General features: G+C 36.5%; 1 protein-coding gene and 1 long non-coding RNA gene across 2 annotated transcripts; one reads left to right on the top strand and one right to left on the bottom strand.

Annotated features, from left to right (window-relative positions):
- Positions 1 to 1,368: 1,368 nt before the first annotated feature.
- Positions 1,369 to 8,207, bottom strand: LOC145799892 (uncharacterized). Its single transcript, XM_082889534.1, has 8 exons — positions 7,801 to 8,207; positions 7,209 to 7,719; positions 3,226 to 3,340; positions 2,810 to 3,126; positions 2,304 to 2,650; positions 2,102 to 2,195; positions 1,789 to 2,007; positions 1,369 to 1,704 (listed from the first exon to the last, which is right to left on the bottom strand). Exons 1-8 carry the CDS (start codon positions 8,205 to 8,207, stop codon positions 1,369 to 1,371), a joined length of 2,346 nt encoding a protein of 781 aa, XP_082745660.1.
- Positions 8,208 to 16,150: 7,943 nt separating this feature from the next.
- Positions 16,151 to 22,213, top strand: LOC145799540 (uncharacterized). The gene is made up of 2 exons (XR_014341280.1): positions 16,151 to 16,472; positions 21,825 to 22,213. It is a non-coding gene; the product is annotated as an uncharacterized LOC145799540 (long non-coding RNA).
- Positions 22,214 to 23,789: the final 1,576 nt, after the last annotated feature.

Here is a 23,789-nt window from a genome sequence, read left to right as displayed (position 1 = left end):
GTCGTACATCAGCAAAGGGTGTTCTCCCAGTCCTATGCACTGGACCACGCAGCTCCCGATTTTTAGAATTACGGTTAGCAATCTCCTGTAAAAGTAAAGCATTCACATTTTACAAAACTATTAATTAAATGTCATGCAAGAGATACATGAATATATTTGTATACCATTGCATCTTTACTACTCCAATACTCCACCATCACCCTCCATTGTTCTAGCAAAATGTCCAAAGGCACTTTTTCATTGATATTTGGATCATCTTTAAAAGGCTTGTAGTGATTGGTCTTAGTCTTATGTTTGTGATCCTTCCATAATTTGTTACATGAGTCTATGACCACTTGCTTCAACCTTTCTGGAGCATATAACAAGTTATCCTGCACAACACAAGGTAATGGAAATAAGATTAGCAAACATTATAATTAATACAGTGGAAATAAAGTAGCAAACATTATAAATGTATAAGACATTTGAAATAAAATTATTAAGCATTATAAATAAGACATATGGAATGTACAAACAAATAAATTTACACCTGAACCTCCTTCCAAAGGCCTTCCACAATATCTTCAGGAACTGAGCCCCAACTAAGATAAGTTAGAGGAACTCGGTGTGGATTGCGCACAATCTGACCCAATTGCCCCTTAAATGACCGTCCTAGTTTATTAAGTGGCTAAAACATGGCATTGAACTCTACATTTAGCTTTGCTCCTGTACCCCATTCCTTGATTCCCTTAGCATGACCACGACCATGCCTCCGCCAAGGACCTGAAATAAAAAATTTATTTAAAAAAAAAAATTAATACAGAACATATCATAAGACAAAAAATATATACCGGAGTCACGTGACTCTAATACAACAGGGGGCACTAGTGGTGGTTGACTTCTTTGTGGTTGTAGCACCAATGATGGTGTCACATCTCTTGGTCGACACGTAGACGTATGTGATGATTGAGAGGTTTCAATGCCATCTGAATCATTTTCATGCATCTGTAATAATGCCTCACCCATAGTAGCAGCAACATATTTTCTTTTTCCCATAATTACCTGAAATTATATATTTTTGTTCGGTAAGTAAGTTATAAAATGAGACAAGAAAATATACAGATGTACAAAAGGCATACCTCAGGAAACCTAACAAACTAGAAAACAAATAAAAGCAAAACAGCACCTGTAATGGCAAAACCAACAGAGCTATAGTAGTCCACCTAGCGAACCAGAACTCATATATTGTTAATACAATATACAAGTAGATATAAAGAAACATAACTAATAGATTCTCAAGTTGTAATGCATTACTAATTGGATTGATAATAGAAATAATTAATACAAAAAAAGAGTACTTTCAGATCATCATACATCGACAAATATTCATTACACATCAAGTGTCTCTCCTTTTATTCCTTCCCTCACCCTGCCCACTTCTTCATCCCGGAACAAAACATTTTCTTCCAATTGTTGATCCATATAAGGCTCAGCTTGAGGATCATTAGATTGCATATCAAATAATCCTCTTTGAGACATCTTCACAACAACATTCCAATCTGGTTCCAAGGGGTCTGGGACATACCAAACTTGCTTTGCTTGGGATGCCAAGATGAAAGGCTCGTGATTTTGATGGTCATCTCGATATAACAAGTGCTTAAAGTTGACCAACTTGAATTTAAAGACATCTTCTTTCATCCCACGAATATTGTCAATCCAATCACACTTAAACAACACATATTTTGTGTCATTACTGTACCGGACTTCGATAATGTCAATCAATCATCCATAATAATAAACAGTTCCCACACGAGGATTTTTGTCCTTCCGGCTAGCATAACTCATTGTATTTGCCTTCAAACGAACACCACTATTTTGAGTTGTTTGATTGTTATCAATGGTGTTGATACGAAATCGACAACCATTGATAATATAGCCATTAAATCTCCTTGCCAAGTTAGTAGGACCATTTGCCAATTTATTGATTTCTTCAGAAATTGTGGCATTTGTCACTCGTAAAGTTTGGACCTATTAAAAAAATAATCAAAATTCAATATAAATAAAAAAATGTGAATATAAATAAACACTATGTAATATAGATGATATATTTAAATATACATACCACAAACCAAGTGTGGAATGTTTGAAAATGTTCATGTTGAATTTGATGATCATCTGCACGTGGCATTTTGCTTTTGAGGAATTCAAGGTGCTTGCTATGTAAATTGAAAGATATGTTAGATAATTTCCTTGTTTCATAGAGAAAGGAAGGGGAGAAGAAAGGAGAGAGAGAGGGAATAATAATAATGGATGATGCAACTTACATTATAAATGGAGCAACTGAACTTGTATTGAATAAGATATATCGATGAGCTTCTGTCCATGCATTATTATCAAGATAAAATATAGTGCTCTCCCCAATAGCACGACCCATGTTATCACCACCATCGTAGTTCCTTACCGGTCGGTTACTTCTAGTTTCAACATCATCCAAATACCGTGCACAAAATTCCATGCACTCTTCCATCAAGTAACCTTTAGCAATTGAACCTTCTGGATAAGCTCGATTATGCACATACTGCTTCAACGTAAGGAGAAACCTTTCAATTGGATACATCCACCTGAATTGCACTGCTCCACCAATCGAAGCTTCATCAGCTAAATGTATAGGCTAATGTTCCATTATATCAAAGAATGCAGGTGGAAATATTTTCTCAAAATGACAAAGTGTTACACTAATGCAATTTTGAATATATTCCAAATCTGCTGGACGATTCTCCTTGGAGCACAATTGCCGAAAAAAATTGCACAATTCAATCAAGGGTTGAACCACATTCTTGGGCAAGGATTTGCGAATAGCCAATAGTATAAGTTGTTGCATCAAAATATGACTATCATGACTCTTAAGGCCTCTAATGCTTCTATCTTCTAAATGCACACGTCTTGAAATATTTGATGCATTATCTGGCACTTTCACTCCTTTTAGTACTTTGAGAAATATAGCTTTTTCATTCTTACTCATTGTAAATTGTGCAGGAGGTAAGTACACTTTGTTGGACCCTTTTGATTGCACATGTAGTGGTCTTCTAATATTCATCTCTTGCAAATCACATCGAGCACTCACATTGTCTTTAGATTTTCCCACAACTACAAGTAATGTCCACAAGACATTATCAAATACATTTTTCTCTATATGCATCACATCAAGATTGTGCCGAATTAGGTTGTGCTTCTAGTAAAATATACTCTTCTTCTTCCAATTATGGCTTCGAGATTTGAAAGTTCCCATCTCACTTTGTCTCTGTTGCATTTTCTTAAGGTCATCAATCTTGTATTGGGTCAAGATATCTTCTGAATCCAACTGATGCAATAACTCAGATCCAGACAACAATTTAGGTTTGCTTCCCCATTCTCATTTACTGTAACGCCCTCAAAATAATACATAAAACCCAACATTTTAGACATGCATTGATATAAAAGAAACCAACCATTTCTATTCATTAGAGACTGCTGAGGGTTAGAACCCCTCTGTCTCCTGCCGTCACCCTGACCATCTTGGCTCCTCTTGGAGCCTCTCTTCCCCTCATCCTCCTCTTGCATCATGAGCTCCATATGAGTTGCAGCATCCACCAAACGTCTATACTCCCTGATAAACGACCCTCTAACCCTCAGCTTGAGTCCACGCCTCAACTTCCGCTCAAACTCAAAACAACGGCGTCCCTCGGACGCCACCAGTTCAGGTGCAAACCTGGACAGACTAGTAAAAGTAGCCTCAAACTCGGCCACTGACAAGCCCTGCTGTTTAAGTTGGCAAAACTGTTCCCTCAGCTTCTCCCTTGCAGCTGAAGATAAAAACTTCTCCTGGAAAGCATTCACAAACGCCTCCCATGCACCACCAACGCTGCCCTTCTCGTACTTCCACCATTGACCCGCATCTCCCTTCAGTTGGAAGGATGCCAAGATCACCTTTAAAGTCCCGTCCTCGATGCCAAGCATCTCGAACGTCTTATCCATCTGTTCCAACCACTCGTCAGCCTTAAGTGGCTCCTTCGGATCCCCAACAAACTCGTCCGGGTTAGACTGGAAGAACTCCCTCTTCAAGAAAGAAGGCCATGCCTCAGCAACCTGATTCTCAGCTCTGAGAATACCCAAAGCTCCCGCTATCTCTCGGGCCAAGGCGCCCATAGCCTGCTGACCCGCTGGCTCGGCCACGTTGGCCTGACCAACTCCCTCCTGCATTGCCGGAACGTCATCCGGTAAAGGTACCTCCTGCCTACCATGCCTGTCACGCCTACCACGCCCTCGTCCTGACATCCTAATAAAGGTAACCAAGACTATTAGCACATTTACAAATGTGCCAAAGCTATAACACTCGCGTCCTAATACATGGACAACTGTAATTCACTCCACGTAAGCACATAAACACATAAGCACTTACGAATTTCATTTCCGGATAATGATAGTGTCGAGTCGTTACTAGAGTTCCGGTTAGAAACAACATTGATCAAGTGCTTTTCCAACAAGACTCATAGAAACCCAAGGATCCAATCAACATCCTAGAAATTAAATCCCATACCCACATAGTCACATAAGCATGTTATCAATTATGCACATAGCATATGACACTGCGTCTAAGTCTCTATCAAGCGAGACAAACCCATTGTGATCCTAATCACTTCCCACGTACCCAAAATATTCGAACCCGGTACGCTTTGATACCAAGTTGTAACGCCCTCAAAATAATACATAAAACCCAACATTTTAGACATGCATTGATATAAAAGAAACCAACCATTTCTATTCATCAGAGTAATTCTTACAACTGTATTACATGTTAACAACAAAAGGAAGTGCCCTATGGGCTTACAGCTTTCCAAGTCAGCACTTGGTTACACAAAAGAAGAGTACTAACTCTATATAAAATAAGCCCTTGGCTTGATGTACATGTAATACAAACAAATTAATCAAAAAGAAGAGTCTTCAACTCTCATCGTCATCCAAGCTATGTCCTTGGAGGCGGCATGCTACCTGTACCTGAAAGTAATGTCCCATAAAGGGTGAGCCAACGCCCAGTAGAGATATGCTAAACACAGTATGAGCAATGACTAAGACATTAGCAATTAATAAATGTTCAGTTTCCATAAACCAATTCATGACCCATTTCCATTTCACTTGAATTTTCATTTCTTATCAATTTGACAATTTACATCAACGGCTCAGAACCTGGCCAACCACTTATATGAGACAATGACTCATATTAAACATTTTCCATTTTTACAATAGATAAACATACTAGTTGTATCAACATCTCAACAGATAAGCATACAAGTTGTATCCACATTTCAACAGATATGCATATTAGCTATATCAACACTTCCAATGACAAGCATATGAGCTGTATCAACACTTCCAAAGATAAGCATATGAGCTATATCAACACATTATCTGACAAGCATATGAGCTGTATCAGTGGAGTCCATCCCCTATCTCCTCCCAAACAACATCCGGTTTAGAGGCCCATCCCCTATCTTCCCCTAAACCGTGGAATACATCCCCTATCTCCTCCTACACACACAATGTATATACACATAGGTCATATACACAATCAATCAATACATAACGTTAATGTATTCTATCAACCGTCATACTCTATGACATATCCAATTGATTAGTTTTAGTTTGCCTAATCATCATGCATTGTCTACAACAATCAAAACTACCCTCCACCGGTAGCCCAAGCAATTACTTCTAAACAAATAATAAAAGCTCCAACAGATAAAATATCAATGTTTTCAAAAGTGAGCGATTTATAAATCCAACTCCATCATTTCATAACATAATGAGCCAATTTCATTATTTCCAACTCAATTCCATAAGTCCACAATTTTCCCCAAATTAATTATACCAATTAATTTATTCAACAAATTAGGGTTTTCTACCCCATTTCCCAATATTAACCCAATGGCCTATATATCAACAACCAACAACAACATCATTATTTTGAAACCCAAAATACATGTTTAAGAATCAAAATATCAAACCCTCGTTTATACCCTTTTGAAACCCTAAGTCCCAAAATCAACCAACTTCAACACTTTATCAAAACTACCAATAATCTATGTCGAAGACCATAATAGTGAGTAGGAATCCCTACCTCAAATTCGGAGCTCAAGGGAAGAAGATGACGAAACTCAACGTGCTCCAAAACTAGAAATTTTCAGATCAAGGTAAAGCCCTCGACGATCAACCCAACTTTTGTGAAGACCAAAGGTGAGGAAAACACCCTAGCTAGATCAATACTTAGAGAGAAGTTATGGTTTTAGAGAGAGGAGCTCTCAAATGGCTTTTTGGAAAAGTAAGAGAGAGAGAGAGAGAATGCAAAAAGTGATTTTAAAATGCCCAGCTGCCAACTGATATACGACATTCCCGCTCGAGCGGAGAACACAACGCTCGAGCATCAAGAACAAAAATCTGGACACGCTCGAGTGCAAGAAGGCCGGCTCGAGCGCCAAGACACAAGAATAAAGCACATCTGCTCGAGCGCGAAAACCAGTCCGCTCGAGCGTAGATTTCCCCCTCCCAGAACTTACACCAAAAAGGTACTACCCGCTCGAGCGCCAGAGTACCCGCTCGAGTGCCACTGCTCGAGCGTAAAGAAACCCACTCGAGCATAAAAATCACACCTGCAGAAGTTTTGCAGGGACACGAAAAACTGGGAGTGTGCAATACCCGCTCGAGCGCAAAAAGACCCGCTCGAGCGGAACGACCAAAAACCCGGCAACAAGATTTCAGACCAAGGTTCAACCCACCTATTCGAAACAAGCCCAACACATCCTATAACTCAAGCAAACGGAATTAAAGGATGACAACAAGATAGATACAACACTCAACTCCACGGAACTGAGTCCGGAATACAACAGAACAGTAAAGGGACAACCTGATAAGTTGGCATAAGCTGGGAAATCATTAATTGTCCATAGCAAAGCTGCATGCATTTGAAACATTTGATTGGTTAATGCATCAAATGTGGCAACTCCTTCATTCCACAATTCCTTTAACTCCTCAATTAATGGTTGTAAATATAAATCAATCTTGTCCCCAGGTCCTTTTGGGCCATCGATAAGTATAGACAAAATGAAAAATGGTTGCTTCATGCACATCCACGGGGGTAAGTTATAAGGAATTAACACGACCGACCAAGTGCTATGAACTATGTGCATTGATCTGACTGGATTGAATCCATCAGATGCTAACCCAAGCCTTGCACTTCGACTATCACTAGCAAAGACGCTATTTTGTCGATCAAAATCTTTCCATGCAGGGGAGTCAGCAGGATGCCTTAACACACTATCATCAATTCGTTCCTCTTGGTGCCATCTCATTAGCTTTGCCGTTTTGGATGACATAAACAATATTTGCAACCTTGGCTTCAAAGGAAAATATCTCATTTGTTTTGCAGCTTTATGTTTACCATGCCTTTTACCATCATTCGATTTCCATCTACAACTCTTGCAAACAACACATTCATCAAGACTTGCATGATCATTTCGGAACAACATACAACTATTAGGGCATGCATCCCAAGTCTCATATGTGAAGCTCAAATCCTCAGTTACTTTCTGAGCCTCATAGTATGAAGTTGGAAGTTTCACACCTTCAGGAAAAGCCTTATTCAATAACTCAAGTAGCATGTCAACAGATTTCTCTGTCCATTTATTGAGCACCTTCGTATGCAAAAGTCTAACAATGAATGACAATAATATGAATTTCTTACAACTTGGATACAGTTCACTTTGTGCATCTTGTAGAAGTTTGAAATACTTTATAGTTTCTTCATTTGGACCTATGCAAGCCTCATTTGTACTTAGATCATCATCCTCAACATTTACATGTACATGTGGATTTCTTAGAGTATCGTTTAGCATTCCAATCATATCATCCCTAACATTTGAATCCCCCAAAGTTTCCATATCCTCATTACCATGCAAAGGAACATATGATTCACCATGATTAGTCCAATTTTTATACTTCTTAAAGAAGCCATTACTGTAAAGATGATCCTTCACAACTTCTCGTGAAAAATTATAGCGATTCTCACAATTCCTACAAGGACAACTTATATATGAACCTTCAGTCCTATTAGTGTATGCAAACTTTAGGAATGTATCAATCCCATCCAAGTACTCCCTTGACATCCTAGTTCCGAAATCAATCCAACTTTTATCCATCGTCACTTTTCTTAACTTTGCCTGTGAAAATCACATAACATTAATTACTAAAGGTTTACAATTTAAAACAGTGAGCTACAAACTACATATATATTTATGCATTCCTAAATTGTTTGAAATTGGACAATTCAAAAATGATGTCATCATCGCCAAATACATTAACTCTGTTGAGTAATAACCATAGTGTCTTTTTTCTATTGTAAAACAATTTCTATAGTATTTAGAAAGCAAATATGTTTCTAAAAACAAACAATACTAGTGAAATAGATTCTCTCTATATATATTAACAAAATATAATTTTTGTTGTTTCTATTTAAAAAACAATATGGTGTGTAAAAAAACATATAAAACATAAACATATTTATTTTAAAAATTAAATATGTTTTTTGAAACAAAAAATGAAACAGTTTATATTCAAATAAGACAATTTTTTACTTTATTATATATTAACAAAAAACACTTTATGTTGTCCTTATTAAATAAAAAAATAAAAAATAAATAAAGTAATAAAAAAAAAAAAACTGTTCCATTGTTTTGTTTTTTCAAAAATAAACATCAAAACAGTTTATAACTTATGACACTACATAAAACAGATTTTTATTTGAATCTGTTTTGATGTTTATTAAGGACAACATAAAGTGCTTTTTTTAGTATATAATAAAGTACAAAATTGTTTTTATTTATGTTTATGTTTATTTGAATCTGTTCTGTTTGAAAAAAAAAAAGGAAAAAAAAGAAAAAGAAAAAAACATAAAGTGTTTTGACACTATACAAAAAAAACACTATAGGAATGTATGAATCCCATCCAAGTACTAATGTGGTTTGACACTATAATCTGTTCTGTTTTAAAGTGTTTTGACACTATAATTTGTTCTGTTTTAAAGTGTTTAACTTATGACACTATACAAAAAAACAAAAACAAAAATAGATTTTTATTTGTATCTGTTTTGATGTTATTACTAATGTGGTTTAATTTTCTTAAGAAACACTATACAAACCCATTTTCTGGGAGAACATGGTATTTCTTTAATATGAATAATGCCCCACCACATTAACCCACCACATAGGCAACAGTAACAACAAACTTGCATAAGCTTCACATGGTGCATTAAACAAAAACAAACAGAAGGAATATGTGCTTCACCATAAAGGATTATAAGCCAAGGCATTTAAGCATTAAAGAAAGGACAAGGAAAAAAATTTAAAAACAAAGAAAATATAGCAGAAACCCAACATTCCTAGAACACTTATAGTCCAAGAGAAGCGAAGGATAGGGGCTGATAATAACCACTCCTCCAATGATTACAACTGTTGGATTGTATATGTCTAGGTATATACAATTGGTTGAGGCGATGTTTTGCTGGGTACATAAATTTTGAATTCTACCTTCAAATTCTCTCCAATGGAAAAGGAACAACCCTTTCTTAGTGAGGACAACACAATATTACCCAATTAAAATTCTGCTAGTAGATTACAAAAGTATACACCATTAATCCCTTATATATAGAAAGCTCAAAAACAGAGAACATTTTTTGGGTACATATCAAGCCAAACCCATGCGGTGAAAGAACAGGGCCGAAAGATTACAAATGCATACACCATTTTTCCCCAGTTTGATTCCAAAGAAAGCTCAAAATTAACGAGGGTTGAAAGAACACAAATCGAACACTCAAATCATCCACTATTTCAATTCTTAGAGAGACTGATATATATACATATATATATATAGAGAGAGAGAGAGCACTTATCCGTAAGAGGATAGTCGGCGGTGTTGGTGGAGGGGAGGAGAGTCGGTGGTGCCGGTGGAGATGGAGAATCGGCCGTGCCAGTAGAGATGGAGAAACAGTGGTGTCAATGAAGAGTTCGTTTTTAGTGATGAACCAAGATTGAATTTAGGGGCAAAAGAGAAAAGAAAAAAAAAATAAAGAGGAAGGGTATATATATCAAGTTCTAAAAACTATGTCGTTTTAATTTTTTTCAATTACTTTTTGTGACGGCACATAATACAGACGCAAAAGTAATCTGAAATGGCGCGAAAAAAGACGCGCAATGCAATTTTTAGAGCCAAAAAAATGAAAAAAAAAATTAAATAATTTTTGTTTCAGACGGTAAAAATTTGGCCAACACAAATAATATTTTTTTGAGACGGCATAGTCCGCCGACTCAAATAATAATAGTAAGTAAATTTTATTTGAGACAGTCCTACTTTGCTGACGCTAATAATACATTTTTGAGTTAGCAAATGTTTCTGTCACAAATAATGGGACTCAAATAGCTCATTTTCTTGTAGTGGACTGACTTTGATGAATGCATCTTTTTGATTGTCATGCTTTTGGTTAGATGCAACGAAAAGGGTGAAGCTTGATTGGGCTAAACGCTTCCACATTATTCAGGGTATTGCCAGAGGGCTTTTTTTATATCTCAATCGCGATTCTTGTTTAAGAGTTATTCACAGAGATTTGAAAGCCAACAATATTTCCTTGGACAATGATATGAATCCAAAAATTTTAGACTTTGGGTTAGCGCGAACTTTTCGAGTGACACAAGAACTGACAAACACTCACAGTGTGATGGGAACATTGTAAGGATCCTTTCTTTCCTACAATAGATTTTGCTCACCTTTGCCAAATACTTTTCCTACTGATGGAATTATGTATGATATGGAACATTTGATGTTTGAAATACTACAAATAAAAGTATAATGTCTTAAAATAGATCTTGGATTAGGATGGAGACTATAGGAGTGCTCTTTCCTTTCAAAACTTTTTTCGTCTCTCCCTCCACATGATTAGTTATCTTCCCTTCTTACCTCCATTACTGTGTTCTTATCTCAACATTTTTAGAGAAAATAGATTGAAAAACATGATCTCAACATTATAGAAAGCAAGAGCCCTTATTATTATTAATAATAATTATTTAATTAAATATTATTATTTAATTTAAAATATCCCAAACCACCCCTTAATGTTGTTGAAGAATTGACGATTAGGAGTTTATTGGAAGCCACTAGAGGTAGGGTTGGAAAGTGGATGTAGGGGGTAAGGTTTCAAAATGGAAAGTGGTGAGACGTCACAATGGTGTCGGTTGTTCACTTGTGTAGTGGAAGGAGTTAGCCTTGGGGAGGGGCAGACGTGGAAGAGATTGATTGTTGGAGGTGTCAGAGGTGAGATAATGGAGATAGAAGGACATAAGGTGGACTAGAGAGTAAGATATGATATTTTTTTTTTCATATTTTAATTTAAATTTTTAATTTTTAAATGCACTTAAAAATGGTTGTAAGCTATTGTGGTGGTGGAACCATCTATCTATATTTATATCTATTAAGGAAAATGAAATTTTAATGAGAAATCTTGTGAGAGCATCAAAATCTCCAACTAATTTTGTTGAATTTTTAATTAAAAGATATATGAAAAAAATTAGGGTGAAGCACTAATAAATTTCAACTAGTGATCTTATAAACTGTAATCCTCTCTTTTTTCTTATAGACCCAAAGGTTCCATTCTAGTATAAATTACATAAAGGGTTAAGTATAAACGCGCGTATGTTATGTGTTGATGGACAAATGTAGATTTTCTCATAATGTTGAAATTACTAAATGCAACACTTAAAAAAAACTCTGTAGTGTACTTTTTCCAAACTCTTTGGTGTACTTTTTCCAATCAATGTAACATAGAAAAACTCCTTAGTGTACTTTTTCTAAACGTAACATTCCAATCAATGTAACACAGAAAAACTTGTTTGTGTACTTTTTCTAAATATAACACTCTAATGTAACACACTAAAAAATTCCTTTGTGTATTTTTCTCAAACATAACACTCCAATAAATGTAATACAAAAAAACTCCTCGGTGTATTTTTTTTCCAACATAACACTCTAATATAACACTCTAATGTAACACTAGAAAACTACACTAATAGATTTCCACGCTCGACAACCAACACTTTAGCCACCAATCCCTCCAAAAAGAATCTTCCACACCTCACATTTTCATTATCATCCCAAAAACGAATCAGAAAATTGGAAAAATGAATCACAAAATGGCATTTACTTCAACTCAAATGGCATCAAATCAAATAAATACAACTTTCCAAAACAAAAAAGATTAATTGGTCCATAAGAAAGCTCTTAGGACTAAATGGATCAACATTCCCTCATATAGAATTTATGGGTAAATTTTCAAAAAAATTATTGGTAATCTATTTAATTAATTATTTTAAAAATAATAATTATTCCTTGATTTTTGATTTCCAAAATGCATGATTTGTGATTTTAAGAAGGAAATATATATATTCATACCAATATTATCTCACCAACCTATTCTCTCTTCAATCCTAAAAATTCTAGCTGTAATCATAACACATCCTATGAACCCATCCCATGAAGAGCATGACGATCAATGAAGAATGCTCATCAATGGTTGAGTCATTTTTCTGTCTGAAAGTTTAAGCCATAGGTCAAAGCTAGCTCCACTGTAATTTGGGTGATAGTATGGTTAATTCATTTTTATGTATGTGCATTCTCAAGCTTTGTCAGTTTTATGTAAAATTTGCATCAATATGCATATTGATTTTAATGCAGTGTATTTATAAATGAGCGTTTCCATTTTGTTTTTCTATTTTAACAAATGATTATGGGCTTGCAGATGGTGAGAAAAGAACTCAAAACTTTGTGACACTCTGAAATTGATATCGGAAAATTCATTTCATAGCATCAGTATCAAACATTGAACATGTAATTCTTAATATGATGGGTTCCACCGTATTTTCATTTGATGGGTTCCACCTTATTTTTTTTTATCACAAGGTTGGAATATGACAATTATCAAAACCGAGTTTTTGAATCTCTTCAAAAGTGAAGAGATTAAGGAGTCATTTGTTTTATGAAATAGAGGTGTGAGATTGGATTCCGTATTCAATGACTTTAATATATCATTTGGTTAGTTTAGTGAAAGTCTAACTAATCACTACAACAAAATAGTCTTTAGAGACGAAAACTAATGACGAAAATAAATTTTGTCACGAAATACGTATCTTTTAATGACAAAAATAATATTTCGTCTCCAAATATACCATTTTTAGAGACAAAAATAAAATTTCGTCACCAATCTAAATACATAATAAAAAAATTAGATGATGAAATTATTTTTCGTCATTAGTTATATTTTTTTGTCACCGAAGATTTTCCCGCTAATTTTTTCGGAGGGTACCAAAATTTTGAGACTTTTGGTGAGGAAAAAATTGGTCACCAATCATAAAATTATTAATGACGAATATATTTTTGTCACCAATAATTTTTAGTTTTTTAATGTCATTTAGTGACAAAACTATTTTTGTGGCCAATATTTTTATCTTTGGTGAAGAAATAATTTTGTCACCAATAAATGATTTAGTTGCTAAATATTTTAGAGGGAAATAAAAATATATTGGCACCTATAGAAGCAGATACAACAATCGGTTCTTCTTCTTCTCACCCAATCCGCATATGTTAAAAAAAAAAAAAAAACCCGGTTCTGCTTGCTTATACACACACAGACCTTATACTCACACATACACAATAATTTCTCCATCAAACCTAATTTCACACACACACGCACACACACACACCATACACTCATTCACACACACAGTTGCCTCACCGCCGCTGCTAACATTTCATCGATTCACACACATCGTCATTGTGTCAATCAGCTCACCACCGACAGCCTTTCTTCACTGCCGCCGTTGTTTTCTCCTTCCCTTGTTACCGATCGTTAGCCTCTTCTTTTCTCATCGCCGCTGCTGTGCCGATCGGCTTACCACCATCGCTGTTAGTCTCTCTCTCTCTCTCGATGCTCTCTCTATCTAATAGTTTCTTTCGCCACTCTCTCTCTCTCTCTCTCTGATGTATATGCTCTATATACATAAAAAATATTTATAACTTCAGCAGCCAATGTTTCTCTTTCTTTGTATGTGAATTTTGTTATTATGGAGTAATGTGAACCTTGTGGGTGAATTTGATCATGTTATGTATATTAACTTATGTCATCAGTGGCTGGTGTTGGTCTGTTGGTGGTTGATTTGTTTTATTAGAATGTTATGTTCAGCAGTGACTATCAGTTTTGGTTTTGTTTTTGGGGGATTTTTTTTCTGGTTAGAAGGGGCCTGGGTTAGTAGGTGCAACATCAGTAACCTTCAGTGTGGGAGTTCTACTGCTGGAGTATTTTGGTGTTAGAATGGTGGAGTATTTTGCTGTATGCTGGAGTATTTTGCTTTTGTATTGCAGTTGGAATGGTATCTGAATGGTGGCTTCTGCATCAGATGCTCTGTTTAGTTGTTTTGTTTTGGCACCACCAGTTGGCACTCAGTTCAAGTGATTGATGCTTTTGTATTGCGGTAGGAATGGTGGCTGAATGGTGGTTGAATGGTGGCTTCTGCATCAGATGCCTTGTTTAGTTGTCCTCTTGTAGTGTTTTGGTGTTAGTTTGTTGTTGTCCTATTTTGGTATGTATTAGGTCTGGTTAGCGCTTACTTGGGTGAGGTTGTTTTGGGTGTTAGTGGTTGGTTCCTCACCAACTCTTGATGGTGTGCTAGCATATGATTGGGCGGTCTTATTAGTGCCAACCTAGTTGGGATTGATTTGGCTCGCTATGATGCTTTTTGCAGTCATCATCTTTTTTCCTTTATTGATGTTATAGCTTTTGATTCATTAATAAAGTTCTTTTTCTTTGCTGATCAAAAAAAAAAATTATGTCATCATATGTTCAAAGCATATAAGTAGGCACTGGAGTTATGTTATGTCAGAAAATATTGATTTTCCTTGAATGTTCTATTATTTTGTTTAGATGAGAGTAACCTTATGATGAAATAATTTAGTGCAGTTGAAAATTGTCTTGGCCAATAAGTTGATGGACTTTCCAGGAATATCAAAAAAACTGATAAGCTACATGAATTTGTGGAGAATACAAGGAATTTTTTTATGAAGCTTAGGGACAACTGAGTATGTAAGTGTAGCACTGAGGTATTGATAGTTAAACAAGAAGAAGAATAAACTGTTTTAGTAGATACCATTGTGAAGATTAGTGTTTACAGCAACCAATGTAATGTTTCATGAGTTAATTGGAGGGACATGAAATTTTCATAAACAAAGTAGTAGACCTTTGTGCCCAGCATAATTGTTTTTGTATGGAAAACAGACTTTTGTTAGTATTTGGTTTGATTAGTTGCTTAATTTAATTTGAAGATTATAGAACATTGTACACTTGGTGATTTTTGTTGATTTTTTAATGATCTTTTTTAGTAAAGATGTGTTAAAATCAATAATGACCATTTTTGTTAGTTTTTATTCCTTACTTGCATATAACCTTAGAACTTGTATAAGAATCTTCATTAAAGATCTTGATATATATTTGGTGAAGTTCTTATTAAAGTTTTCAATTTAATTAGTTCATAAATACACAAGTCTACATTATACTATATTGTTCCTAATCTTTCATTTTTAATCAGACATAGATAAAAGTTGGATTGCCTAGATAGGACGGCTGATGGAAGGATGAGTAAACCATATAATGATGGGGTCAAGTTATTTCTTCAATTTGCAATGGGGGTTTTAGACCAGAATGGTAATATTTTATGCCCATGTATAAAGTGTGTGAATGTTTATAGACAAAATCTTCAAAATGTGGAAATTCATTTGCTCCAATATGGGATTATGCAAACTTACACTATATGGCTCCAGCATGGGGAACCCCGTGTTTCAAACGAGGCTTACCATGATGATGAGATGCGACTTGATGGTGATGAAATTGTAGGTGGTATTGAAGCCTTAGTGGAAGATCGAATAACAATGCAATGTCTTCAATTTTTGATAAAATTATTTATTTTGCTGTGTAGGATAGAATAACTAATACTTGTTTGATTTATTTCAAATTAATAGGACAACATGATACAGACGCAAGCAGAACACCTCTCGCAGACTAGTGCGATCCCCTTGACCCCATAGGAGTTGTCAGTCAAGGTGCTTCAGCCAAGGCCAGGTTATGTGAAAGGACTCAGCATGAGGCCTTCTTCTTCTGTGAATACAACTGTTGCACCTGCTGAAAATAGTGACTATGTTCAACGCCTTGAGATGCAAATAGCACAACAAAATGAACAAATTGCAAGGTTTGAAAAGTCTGAGAAGAAACAAAGCAAGAAGATACAAAGTATCATAGAGTGTTTGAGGCAGAAAGGTATCACGGGAAATTTTGAGAGTGGGGAAAGTTCAGATTCTGATGGACAAGCTTCTTGGTTAGTATATTATGTTTCTATGTTAATTTAGTAGAAATTCCTTCTTCAACTAAGATAGTGAAATATGCATGTAAAGGTCTGAGAAACATCACAAACACTGAAATATGCACGTGGATCCCAATTAGAAAACTACTTTGAAATTTGCACTTTTCCAACATGCAGGCATGAAACTAAGTCAAAAAATGAACTTTTCTAACACTTAAGCTTAAAAATAGGCCATCGGAGGCCAAAATCGTGTAACAGCCACGAGACGGCCGAGGGAACACCTCAAACAAGTTGGGAGGGACCAATGTAAGTTGTGGAAACTTACGGAACTAGCACGGGACTCCCGATTTGAAAACTAAGTTCAAAAATGTTCTTTTTCACACTTAAGCTTGAAAATAGGCCATCGGAGGCAAAAATTGTGTAACAGCCACGAGACGGCCTTGGTAACACCTCAAACATCTCGGGAGAGACCAAAGTAAGTTATGGAAACTTATAGAACTACCATGGGAATCTCGGTTTGAAAACTGAGTCCAAAAATGCACTTTTTCATACCTAAGCTTGAAAAATAGGCCATTGGAGGCCATAATCGTGCAATAGCCATGAGACAGCCTGGGGAACATCTCAAACACCTCAAGAGGGATCAATGTAAGTTGTGAAGACTTACGAAATTAGCACGAGACTTTCGGTTTGAAAACTAAGTCAAAAAAGGCACTTTTTTTCTCATTTAAGCTTGAAAATAGGCCTTCGAGGGCCAAAATCGTGCAACAGGCATGAGGCGGCCCAGGGAACAACTCAAACACCTCGGGAGGGACCAATGTGAGGTGTGGAAACTTACAAAACTAGCACGAGACTCCCGGTTTGAAAACTAAGTCCAAAAATGCACTTTTTCACACTAAAGCTTGAAAAATAGGCCATCAGAGACCAAAATCATGCAACAGCCATGCGACAGCCCTGGGAACACCTAAAACACCTCGAGAGGGACCAATATAAGTTGTGAAAAATTACGAAACTAGCACGGGACTTTCGGTTTCAAAACTAACTTAAAAAAAAGGCACTTTTTCACACATAGGCATGAAAATAGGCCTTCGGGGGCCAAAATCGTGGAGCAGCCATGAGATGGCCCAGGGAACACCACAAACACGTTGGAAGTGACCAATGTAAGCTTTGGAAACTTATAGAACTAGCACGGGACTCCTGGTTTGAAAACTAAATCAAAAAATGCACATTTTCACACTTAAGCTTGAAAAATAGGCCATCGGAGGCCAAAATCGTGCAACAGCCATGTGACGGCCTAGGAAACACCTAAAACACCTCGAGAGAGACCAATGTAAGTTGTGAAAACTGGCAGAACTAGCACGGGACTTCAGGTTTGAAAATAATGTCAAAAAAGGCACTATTTTCACACAAAAGCTTGAAAATAGGCCTTCAGGGGCCAAAATCGTGCAAAAGCAATGAAACGGCACAGGGAACACCTCAAACACCTCAGGAAGGAACACTGTGAGTTTTGAAAAGTAACGGAACAAGCACAGGACTTCCGGTTTGAAAACTAAGCCCAAAAAGGCACTTTTTCAGACATAAGCTTGAAAAATGGCCATCAGAGGCCAAAATTATGCAACAGCCGTGAGATGGCCTAGGGAACACCTAAGACGCCTTGAGAGGGACCAATGTAAGCTGTGAAAACTTACAGAACTAGCACGAGAATCCTAGTTTGAAAACTATTTCAAAAAAGGCACTTTTTCAAACATAAGCTTGAAAATAGACCTTCGGGAGCCAAAATTGTGCAACAGCCACGAGACGGCTAGGGGAACACCTCAAACACCTCAGGAGGGACCAATGTCAGTCGTGAAAACATACGGAACTAGCACGGTACTCTTGGTTTGAAAACTAAGTCCAAAACTGCACTTTTTCACACTTAAGCTTGAAAAATAGGCCATCGAACGCCAAAATCATGCAACAGCCACGAGATGGCCCGGGGAACACCTAAAACACCCCCGAGAGGGACCAATGTAAGGTGTGAAAACTTACAGAACTAGCACAGGACATCCTGTTTGAAAACTAATTCAAAAAAGGCACTTTTTTCACACTTAAGCTTGAAAATAGGCCTTCGGGGCCCAAAATCGTGCAACATCCACGAGACCGCCCGGGGAACACCTCAAACACCTCCGGAGGGACCAATGTCAGTTGTGGAAACTTACGAAACTAGCATGGGGCTCCCGGTGTGAAAACTAAGTCCAAAAATGCACTTTTTCACACGTAAGCTTGAAAATAGGCCATTGGTGGCCAAAATCGTGAAACAGCCACGAGACAGCCTGGATAACACCTCAAACACCTCCTGAGGGACCAAAGTAAGTTGTGGAAACTTATGGAACTAGCACGGGACTCCCGGTTTGAAAACTAAGTCCAAAAATGTAATTTTTCATACTTAGGCTTGAAAAATAGGCCATCGGAGGCCAAAATCATGCAACAGTCATGAGACGGCTTGGGGAACAGCTAAAACACCTCGAGAGCGACCAATGTAAGGTGTGAAAACTTACATAACTAGCACAGGACTTCCAGTTTGAAAACTAAGTCGAAAAAGGCACTTTTTTCACACATAACCTTGAAAATAGGCCTTCGGGGGCCAAAATCGTGCAACAGCCATGAGATCGCCCAGGGAAGACCTCAAACACCTCGGGAGGGACCAATCTCAGTTGCAAAAACTTAAGGAACTAGCACGAGACTCCCGGTTTGAAAACTAAATCCAAAAATGCCCTTTTTCACACTTCAGCTTGAAAAATAGGTCATCAGACGCCAAAATCGTGCAACAGCAACGAGACGGCCCGGTGAACATCTCAAAGATGTCGGGTGAGACCAACATAAGTTGTGGAAATTTACGGAACTAGCACGGGACGGTCGGTTTGAAAACTAAGTGCAAAGATGCACTTTTTCACATTTAAGCTTGAAAATAAGCCATCGGAGGCCAAAATCATGTAACAGCCACGAGACAGTCCGGGTAACACCTCAAACACCTCGGGAGGGACGAAAGTAAGTTTTGGAAATTTATGGAACCAGCACGGGACTCCCGGTTTGAAAACTAAGTCCAAAAATGCACTTTTTCATACTTAAGCTTGAAAAATAGGCCATCGGAGGCCAAAATCGTGCAACAGCCACGAGACGGCTTGAGGAACGCCTAAATCACCTCGGGAGGGACCAATGTAAGGTGTGAAAACTTACAAAACTAGCCCGGGACTTCCGGTTTGAAAACTAAGTCGAAAAAGGCACTTTTTTCACATATAAGCTTGAAAATAGGCCTTTGGGGGCCAAAATCGTGCAACAGCCATGAGACCGCCTGGTGAACAGCTCAAACACCTTGGGAAGGACCAATGTCAGTTGTGAAAAATTACGGAACTAGCACGGGACTCCCGGTTTGAAAACTAAGTCCAAAAATGTACTTTTTCACACTTCAGCTTGAAAAATAGGCCATCAAACGCTAAAATTGTGCAACAACCATGTGACGGCCCGGGGAACATCTCAAACATGTTGGGCGGGACCAACATAAGTTATGGAAACTTACGGAACTAGCACGGGACTATCGGTTTGAAAACTAAGTTAAAAAATGCACTTTTTCACACTTAGGCTTGAAAATAGGCCATCAGAGGCCAAAATCGTATACTAGCCACGAGACGGCCCGGGTAACACATCAAACACCTCGGGAGGAACCAAAGTAAATTATGAAAACTTATGGAACTAGCACGGGACTCTCAGTTTGAAAACTAAGTCCAAAAATGCACTTTTTCATACTTAAACTTGAAAAATAGGCCATCGGAGGCCAAAATCGTGCAACAGCCATGAGATGGCCCGGGGAACATCTCAAACACCTCAAGAGGGACCAATGTAAGTTGTGAAAACTTACGGAACTAGCATGGGACTTTCGGTTTGAAAACTAAGTCGAAAAAGACACTTTTTTCACACACAAGCTTGAAAATAGGGCTTCGGTGGCCAAAATCATGCAACAGCCACGTGATGGCCTAGGGAACACCTCAAACACCTTGAGAGGGACCAATTTCAGTTGTAAAAATTTACGATACTAGCACGGGACTCCCGGTTTGAAAACTAAGTCCAAAAATGCACTTTTCACACTTAAGCTTGAAAATAATCATCGGAGGCCAAAATCGTGTAATAGTCATGAGACGGCCTAGGGAACACCTCAAACACCTCGATAGGGACCAATTTAAGTTATGAAAATTTACAAAACTAGCACGGGACTCCCAGTTTGAAAGTTAAGTCCAAAAATGCAATTTTTCACACTTAAGCTTGAAAATAGGTCATCGAAGGCCAAAATCGTGTAACAACCATGAGACGGCCTAGGAAACATGTTAAGCACATCAGGACGGACCAATGTAAGTTGTGAAAAGTTACAGAACTAACACGGGACTCCCGGTTTGAAAACTAAGTCCAAAATACACTTTTTTCACACTTATGTTTGAAAATAGGCCATTGGAGGCCAAAATCGTGTAACAGTCACGAGAAAGCCCGAACAACACCTTAAACATCTTGGGAGGGACCAATGTAAGTTGTTAAAACTTACGGAACTAGAACGAGACTTCCGTTTTGAAAACTAAGTCAAAAAAAGCACTTTTTTCACACTGAAGCATGAAAATAGGCCATTGGGGACAAAATCGTGCAACAGCCACGTGACAGCCCGTGGAATACCTCAAACACCTCGGGAGGGACCAATGTAAGTTTTCGAAACTTAAGGAACTAGCATGGGACTCCTGGTTTGAAAACTAAGTCGAAAAAGACACTTTTTTCACACATAAGCTTGAAAATAGGCCTTTGGGGGCCAAAATCGTGCAATAGCCATGAGACGGCCCGGGGAATATCTCAAACACCTCGGGAGGGACCAATGTAAGTTATGGAAACTTAAGGAATTAACACAGGACTCCCAGTTTGAAAACTAAGTCTAAAAATTCATTTTTTTTTCAACTCTTAAGCTTGAAAATAGGCCATCGAGGGGCCAAAATTGTTAAACAACCCTGAGAAGGCCTGGGGAACACCTCAATAACCCCGGAAGCAACCGTTGTAACTTGTGTAACCTTACAGAACTAGCATAGGACTCCCGTTTTAAAAACTAAGTCCAAAAATGAATTTTTCCAACACTTAAGCTTGTAAATAGGCCATCGGGGGCCAAAATCAGGTAACCGGAGCAGGAAGACCCAGGGAACACCTCAAACACCTCGGGAGAGACCAATGTAAGTTGTGGAAACTTACGAAACTAGCACCGGACTCCCGATTTGAAAGCTAAGTCGAAAAATGCATGTTAAATTGTATATTTAATTGATAAACTTGCATTTTTTTTTTTTTTTTTGGTGTTTCATTTTTTTGCAGATTCGAGATTTGATATGGATATGTTTTGTAATTTGGAGAGCAGAAGCTAACTCATTTTGTGTTTTTGTTCATATTACCTTACATGTATTTTGGTTGCGTTGTAAATTTTATATTTTTGTTGGTATTACAGGACATGTTTGGTAATCCGCACTTGATATTTTATTTTTGTTGATATTAGTAGACATGTTTTTTTGTGGATATTAGGAGACGTGCTTGGTAATCCGTATGCAGTTGATATTATATTTTTATGGATATTAGTAGACATGTTTTTTGTGGATATTAGGAGACATGTTTATAATCCGCATGCAGTTCATATTGTATTTTTGTGGATAGTGCTGAAATTCGATTGTGATGTTTATGAAAATGAACAGATTTTTGTATTGATTTGTAATAGATATTTTATTGAACAGCTTATTGAAATGCACATGGAATTTTTACTGAAAAGAAAAATTTTAATTTGGAAATAGTACCCCCATTTTAAAATTTTTTAATTATATTAGCGACGAAATAAAAATTGTCGCTATTAGTTTTCAATAAATATGACGAATAATTTTGTCACTAATGATATAGTACCAAACAAATAATTTCGACACATTTACTGAATATTTCGTCGCTAAATTGAAATATTTGGTGACAAAATATTTTTTTATCATTGAAGAATTTTCTTTTCTGCTCATTTTAGTGACGAATTTTTTTGTCACCTTAATCTATATCATTGGTGAGGAAAACTTTCGTCACTGAAATCTATTTGGTGACAAAATATTTCATCGTCAAAAGCAATTAAAATAAAATATTATTTAGTTTTGATGACGAAATTGATGTAATAGAGAATGAAAAATGCAACATTTGGAGACGAAACATTTCGTCGCCAAGAATGAAAAATAGGCGACGAAACTATTTTTCATCACCAGGTACTTTCAGTGACAACGTATAGACGACAAACGTGGTGACAAGTTTTTTTCGTCACAGATCACTTTAGTGACAAAAATTTGATGTTTGGAGACAAAATCAGTCTATCACCAAAGGCCTTTTTTGTTGTAGTGAATAGTCAAATACAAATCATTTTTAGCTAAATAGTCCATGGATAATTTATTTAAGACTAACAATATATTGTATTGCTGTCTGTCCTTATTCAGTCTGTCCAAACAAACCCCCCTAAGAGATAGAAGAAATGATGCAATTATTATTTTTTTACAGTAATACTATGGTCTCAAAAATATTACCCCGAATTTTACCCATAAACATCAATCTACGATTCAGATTTATTTTACACTTGGACCCACACTATATCAATTCAATCTCCACCACACAAACATAATACCTAGAAAAATCTTGGTAGATTAATCTAGCACCGTAGCATTTTTCATTTCTTTATTGTACCAATATTGTCCGTCTCAGTACAAAAATATAAGAGCAAAAATATAATCACATTTCATATCTCATTTTCTCACTCTTAACATAAAACAATGAGTTCACATTTATATACATATATATATATATATATATATATATATATGAGGCCTACTCTTTTTTATTATTATTATTATTTTTTATGAGACATTTACACACAAGTCTTAATTTATGAATTTATACTCCATTAAGTCCTTACTATGATTTTTGGGACCTTCATGCCCCATTAAATTTTTAATGGTCAGAATTGCCCTTCAAACAACGATTGTTCATCATTTATGTTTATCTACAAAGGAACATGATAATTTAACATTTATTTTAATTTTCAAAAATTTAAAATATCAACTTTCAAATTGAAATAAAAAAAAATTATGTGCAAAAAAAAAAAAAAACTAATGTTTATTTTATTTTATTTATTTATTTTTTTTGTTTGGATAAAATTGAATTATTTTTTGTGCAAAACTGAAAATTTTGTGTCTATAAAGAAGTATGATGATTGGACGTTGAAGTGCAAAATTGAAAAGAAAAACTTTTAAATTGAAAAAAATTGATTTG

Source organism: Camellia sinensis, chromosome 9 (genome assembly GCF_055761805.1).
Source record: "Camellia sinensis isolate YWXY chromosome 9, ASM5576180v1, whole genome shotgun sequence".
In the NCBI taxonomy this organism is placed as follows: Eukaryota; Viridiplantae; Streptophyta; class Magnoliopsida; order Ericales; family Theaceae; genus Camellia; species Camellia sinensis.
The sequence above is the reverse complement of the archived record's forward strand: the minus strand, read 5'-3'. Positions and strand labels throughout refer to the sequence as shown.